Source organism: Microtus pennsylvanicus, chromosome 6 (assembly GCF_037038515.1).
Source record: "Microtus pennsylvanicus isolate mMicPen1 chromosome 6, mMicPen1.hap1, whole genome shotgun sequence".
NCBI lineage: Eukaryota > Metazoa > Chordata > Mammalia > Rodentia > Cricetidae > Microtus > Microtus pennsylvanicus.
This window is the reverse complement of record NC_134584.1, coordinates 84802777-84808815: the sequence shown is the minus strand read 5'-3', so window position 1 is coordinate 84808815 and position 6039 is coordinate 84802777. Positions and strand designations below refer to the sequence as shown.

The window sequence follows — 6039 nt, the reverse complement described above, 5'->3', positions numbered from 1 at the left end:
TATTGAAATAACACAACTCAGCAATTATTCAGAAAGAGCACAACCTAGAAAAAAATTCTTTCTAGGCACAGTAGACAAGGCTCCCTAGGGGACAGAGCCACTAGAATGGTCTGCACCGTAGGGACCGACTACAGTCCAATAATAGCTGGGTGCATGCGGCAGAGGCTGAGAACATATAGATGCTCATTCCTTGAGGCTGACTTCTCAAAGGCCTGGAGGGTCCCTGGAGGTCCACTTGTCCTCTGTCTGTGTCCGCTGTCCATGTCCTCTCCTTGCCTATGTCATGATTCTAAAGCAGCCATGCAAAGGTGGTGGTGGCAGCAGCCACAACAACAGAAATAACAGACATAGATGCAATATGGGATTCAGGCAGGCAAACTACACCCTTTCCTCAGACCCCTTTATGTCCAGGCTACATGTTGAAAGGTTCTGCCCTCTCTGAGGGATGGCCTCCCCTCAGCTAGTCCCTTCTGGAAATACTTTCACGCCTCTGCCCAGACATACATGTCTTAGCTGATTCTAGATTCTATTTGCATTGACAGTCAAGATTAGCCTCAACACTGGCTCCCTAGAACAGAAATATGATCCTGTAATATTCTTTACTGGACAATAATTCATGTCACCAAGGCAAGAAATTGTGTGGTTCTGAATTTTACATTGGAAGTGAGGGAAAACTAGTCCCTATTTCTGAACATGATGCTCAGTTATTTCCATCTTGAGCATCTCCCTCCATGTCTTTTATTCTTAGTTATTTGGAAAAAGGCAGGGTACAGATTAGCATTGTCTTAGGGTAACTGTTCTTCCTATGACTCTATGAAGAGCTGATTTGAACTCTTTGTTTCTTAGGCTGTAGATAACTGGGTTGAACAAAGGCGTCAGGATAGTGTAGGACACCGATATCAGAGCATCCTGGCTTGAAGAGTAGTTGGACTTGGGCCGTAGGTAGATAAAAGAGGCACACCCGTAGTGGACTACGACCACAATGAGGTGAGACGCACAAGTGGAAAATGCTTTGTACCTCCCTAGTGTGGAAGGAAATTGGAGGATGGCAGAAATGATATGAATGTATGATGCCCAGATCAACAACAGAGGGATAACAAGGACCAACGCGCAGAGCAGGAAGATGGTAATCTGCGTAAAGTGGGCGTGGTGGCATGCCGACTTGAGAACAGGGGAGATGTCACAGAAAAAGTGATGGAGTTGGTTGGAAGCCTGGAAGGGCAGGTGAAACACCAAGGCTGTGATAACCTGTGCCACAGTGAAGCCGCAGACACAGGCAGCGGCGACCAGCCCCACACACACCCTGTGCCCCATGAGCACCGTGTAGCGTAGAGGGTGGCAAATGGCCACGTAGCGATCATAACCCATGGCTGCCAGCAGGAAGGAGTGGGAACAGCCAAGGAAGAGGAAGGCGAACATTTGGATGGCGCAGCCGAGGAACGAGATGCTCTTCTTCCGAGCCAGCAAGTCAACCAGCATCTTGGGCACAATGACAAAGGTGTAGCAGGTCTCTGAACAGGAGAGGACAGAGAGGAAGAAGTACATGGGGGTGTGAAGGGCTCTGACTAGCACGATGGTGGAGATAATCACGGCATTGGTGCTGAGGGTGAACAAATAGAGGAGCAGGAAGACAACGAAGAGCAGCAGCTGCAGCTCAGCCAGAGGCGAGAAGCCGAGGAAGACAAACTCCTTCACCACAGTCCCGTTCACACACTCCATGGAGGGCCTATCGGAGTTCAGTCCGGGCAGGGGGCGTTGAGGACCTATCAGAGTTCAGTCCGCGCAGGGTTGAGGACCTATCAGATCAGCGTTCAGTCCTGGCAGGAGGGGATGAGGACCTATCAGAGTTCAGTCCGGGCAGGGCGGGGGATGAGGACGTCTCAGAGTTCAGTCGGGCAGGGGGGCAGGGAGGGGGATTAGGACCTGTCAGAGTTCAGTCCGGGCAGGGAGAGGGTGAGGGAAGTCCTTACACATTAGCAGAAGCACAGGAGGAGGACAGAGACACTGGATGTGCTCCCAGGTTTTACTTCTAGGCTTGTCATTTCTCTTCCTGTTGATCCTCGTAATGAAGATTTGAAGTCAAGCTGTTGTCTATCAGCTTTGGCGTCACAGTAGCTCTGGTAACACAGCCCCCGAGTTCCTAAGCTTCGCACTGAATTGTACTTTTATCTTCATTCCACGGTTTGTGTTTGGATGCCTGGGCATGGCAGCACCCATCCCTTTGGCTAACTTGCACCCACACTCTTCGAAGGAAATCTTCTACAGCTACGAAACTAGCTCCCGAGATCGCCGTCCTTGTCTACGGCTCTCTCCTGAGATCGCCATCCTTGTCTATGGCTCATGCAATGCTCACTGGCTTTCCATTTTCTGTGCATCTAAATTCCTACTGCTGGCTTTAATTTTCCAGTAACAGGTAGCTGCATATTCTCTGTTGTGTTTGCCTTGTTATTTTATTGTAGGGGCCGTAAATTCTGCCATCTGCTACTTTCATCACGGTGATCCTTTCTTCTGCGTTTTTATTCTTCTCTAAAGTAAAATTCAGGCACATCTCTATTTATCCATCCCAAGACAGCATATTCTACCGATTCTTCAGTGCTTGTCCGAATCTCTTCTTCTTCAGCGAGAACCACAGGCTTTGGAGAGGGTTCTGGTCAAACTTTTACCACGTCCCCCCACCACCTCTAAGTCACTCCGTGACTGTCTTTCCTGTGTGTCTTCACCACTTTGTCCCCCTGACGGCCGATTAATCTTCTTGTATAGAAGATAATATAAATATAAAATTAAAATATAAGAAAATGTTATGCTACTCCCCTCATAAAAATTTTACTCCTGGTTACTGCATAGTTCAAAATCCTTACACATTTCAAAGTGTTTCCTTTGAGAAGGCAAAAGCTCAGCTACCACGCTATTTTGAAGATGTGTACCTCACACGGCTGGAAAGAGGAGCGCTGTGCTTTCTTGCCTCTATTATTTGTTGACGTTAGCATATTTATATTTTTATTTATAAGTGCTTTATAGTTAGGTTTCATTCAAATCACATATTCATGAAAAAGTTTTCGTAATTTCTGATAAAAGTAATTGTTTCTTCCTCAGACTCATGTAAGGCATCGAATGAAAAACTTAATATGATGTTCCCTTAATTCTGAAACATTGTGTTGCCTTGCTTTCATATTGCTTCAATACATTTGTCCCCTTGAGAGAAAGATGTGAATCTGATAAATATTGAACTCAAATTTCCTGCATGTCTGGGACCACATTAAGCACTTAAGAGCTTCTCGTAATCCATTAACTATTCTGCAAGGCTTGGCTGTTGTCATTGGCCTCAGTTCTGGGTGGGCTCTGACCTAGAGTTGCAGCGTCCTCAGGACTATTTCTTCTTGGGCGGAAGGATTGCTTACTATCATCATATTATAAGGATTTCTGTGCCACGTGGCCTAGATGTCATCCATGCAAACCTTAAAGACAAATGTAGTTTAAAAATTAGAAAAGCTGGGTGGTGGTGGCGCATGCCTTTAATCCCAGCACTCAGGAGGCAGAAGCAGGCGGATCGCTATGAGTTCAATGCCAGCCTGGTCTACAGAGTGAATTACAGGACAGCTATGGTACACAGAGAAACCCTGTCTTGAGAAAAAGGAAAAAAGAAAAACCAAAACCTCCAAACCAACCAAACAAAAAACCACAAACAATAAAAATTAGGAAAAATAGGGACTGGAGAGATGGCTCACGGTTAAGAGCACAGGGTGCTCTTCTAGTGGACCTGGGTTCAATTCCCAGCACGCAGATGGCAGCTCACAACTGTCTGCAATGCGGCTCAAAGTGATTTGGCACCCTCACACAGACATAAATGCCAGCAAAACACCAATGTACATAAAATAAAAAGAAATAAATCATTTTCAAAATGAGGAAAAAGAACGGAAGAGAATGACTTTGGAGTTGTGTCGCCTAGAGTTATTCTAAGCTTAAGTGTCCTTGCTGCTCTCTAGAGCATAGGAATCTAAGGAAGTGAGAAAGGTACAATGAATATATCATTGTATGTACATCACATTTAAAAACAATTAAAGTTATTGCTTTAACTAATGCTAATAATAAAAGGTTTGGCAATGCAGCTTACCTTAGGTGAGATTTCAATAGAAGCCATCAAAGAGAAATACTAAACTGTGTGATTACAATCATTTTTCAGGCACTAAATGTTCAGTAATAATAAATACAGAAATAGGTCCCAGTCAAGGCATCTATTTGCTCAGGGTTCAAAGGTGAGACACGGTCCATAGAAGAGGTCATCACTGAGGTCATCGCAAGGTCGTGATGTTGAGAAACACTGTGCACATTCTTGGCAAACAATGTTTTTAACTTGTGTTTCATTTTTTAAATCTGCTATATGACCAAAGCACCTTGGGCACAACATCCATGAAACCGGACACTATTTAGTGTTTATAATTTTAATCCAAGCAGACAAATAGTTCTGGTAAACCCTACGGCTTCTTGTTTCTGGAGGAGCGCTGTCTTGTTTCTAATGTGTTTTGTTTTTAATGTTGTTCTTAGCCCTCCTCAGGCTGGGAAGGGATAGACGTCTTCTTCCCCACAGTAACGCCTGGTTATTATATGAGGCATCTACTGACCGATAGTTCTAAGTTCAGTTTTTAAATTCTCAGCCTCCTAGTGAATTTCTACATGTCCTCATGTGAAGTTAGGAAGCATAGGAATGAGATGTGCTTTGAGTTCAGGCAGAATGAGTTCAGGTGATAATCTTTACTTTTGACTCTGACTTGTTGCATGCAAATTCTGTAACTCTGATTTTTTTTACTGTTCTGCTGAATTGAACAATTCCTGTTTTCCAAGGCTAGTGGGGGTTAATAGAGATCACATACACATACATGTGCTCACACACACACACACACACACACGCATGCACACACACGATGCTAATTCTATAAACAGAGAATTATTAAGGACCTATATTTAAAGTGAATTAATATGGGTGAGTTCTGTGGCACACACCTATAATCCAAGCACACAGTGCGATGGGGAGGCTGAGGCAGAGGATCACGGCAAGTTCCCAGCCATAGTGAGCACCATAGGAGCACAACATAGGAGCAGCAAGTGACACCCTGTCTCTCATTAGGTTCTTGCTAGCTGCACTTAAATCTGCTTCCCAGATGCTCCTGCTCTGCATTGTGGAAAGGCAAGCACTCCCCCCAGCCATGAACATCCTTTGTCTACTCAGAGTCACACATGCAGGTTTTCTATGTGCTTTTCAACATGCGACAGCCAGTAAAGGAGGTTCCCAGGGTTTCTATTTGGAGGACAGCAAATGGAGATAAAGACAGACGATCAAATTATAGATGATCTTCAGCATATGTGCATAACAAATGAGAGGATTCTCATCATAGAATGACTTATAATTATTAAACACATAACTTATGTCTTCAATATTTTGTATGGAGCCTCTAAAGACTGGAGCAAATTGTCTAATAGCCATAGTAGTTTATTGTCACCTGACCTATCATGTCGTATTATAGATATACATATTAATTAAATTGACATTCCTTTCTCAGATGAAAGAGAGTACAACTATAAATATTCAAGTCAGGGTATTATAAAAAACATTTAGAAAGGTATTTCAAGTCAAAATTCCCTGAAATATCTTGAGGATACAATAAGTAGTTTCATAACTGGCACTAAGCATGTTGACATTTTGATTGAGCTATTTGGCTATTTCTGCATGAACTGGTCATCGGAATTCAAAAGGACTCTAATGTATTCCTGTGTCCACACGGAAACAGCACATTTACTGGAGAGAAATAGATTGATACAGGCCTGTGAGATGAGAAACATCTTTCTCCCCAATTTTTTTCTATTTCCTTACAATAAACCTCACGCTGAGGTCATGAAGCCACAGCAAACGTCAATACTGCATTTTAGGACTTGCTAACGGTGTTACTTCCATCATAAAAGCGAAGCTGTGTGACGTGACATTTATCTATATTAACTACTTCACAGTGTGTGCATTCTTCAAGCTATCATTTTTGTACGTAATGA

At 43.5% G+C, this 6039-nt stretch overlaps 1 protein-coding gene across 1 annotated transcript; it reads right to left on the bottom strand.

The window, feature by feature from the left end:
- Positions 1-774: 774 nt before the first annotated feature.
- On the bottom strand, positions 775-1719 carry LOC142852909 (olfactory receptor 10K2-like). Its single transcript, XM_075977890.1, has one exon. It carries the CDS (start codon positions 1717-1719, stop codon positions 775-777), a length of 945 nt encoding a protein of 314 aa, XP_075834005.1.
- Between the last annotated feature and the right edge of the window lie 4320 nt (positions 1720-6039).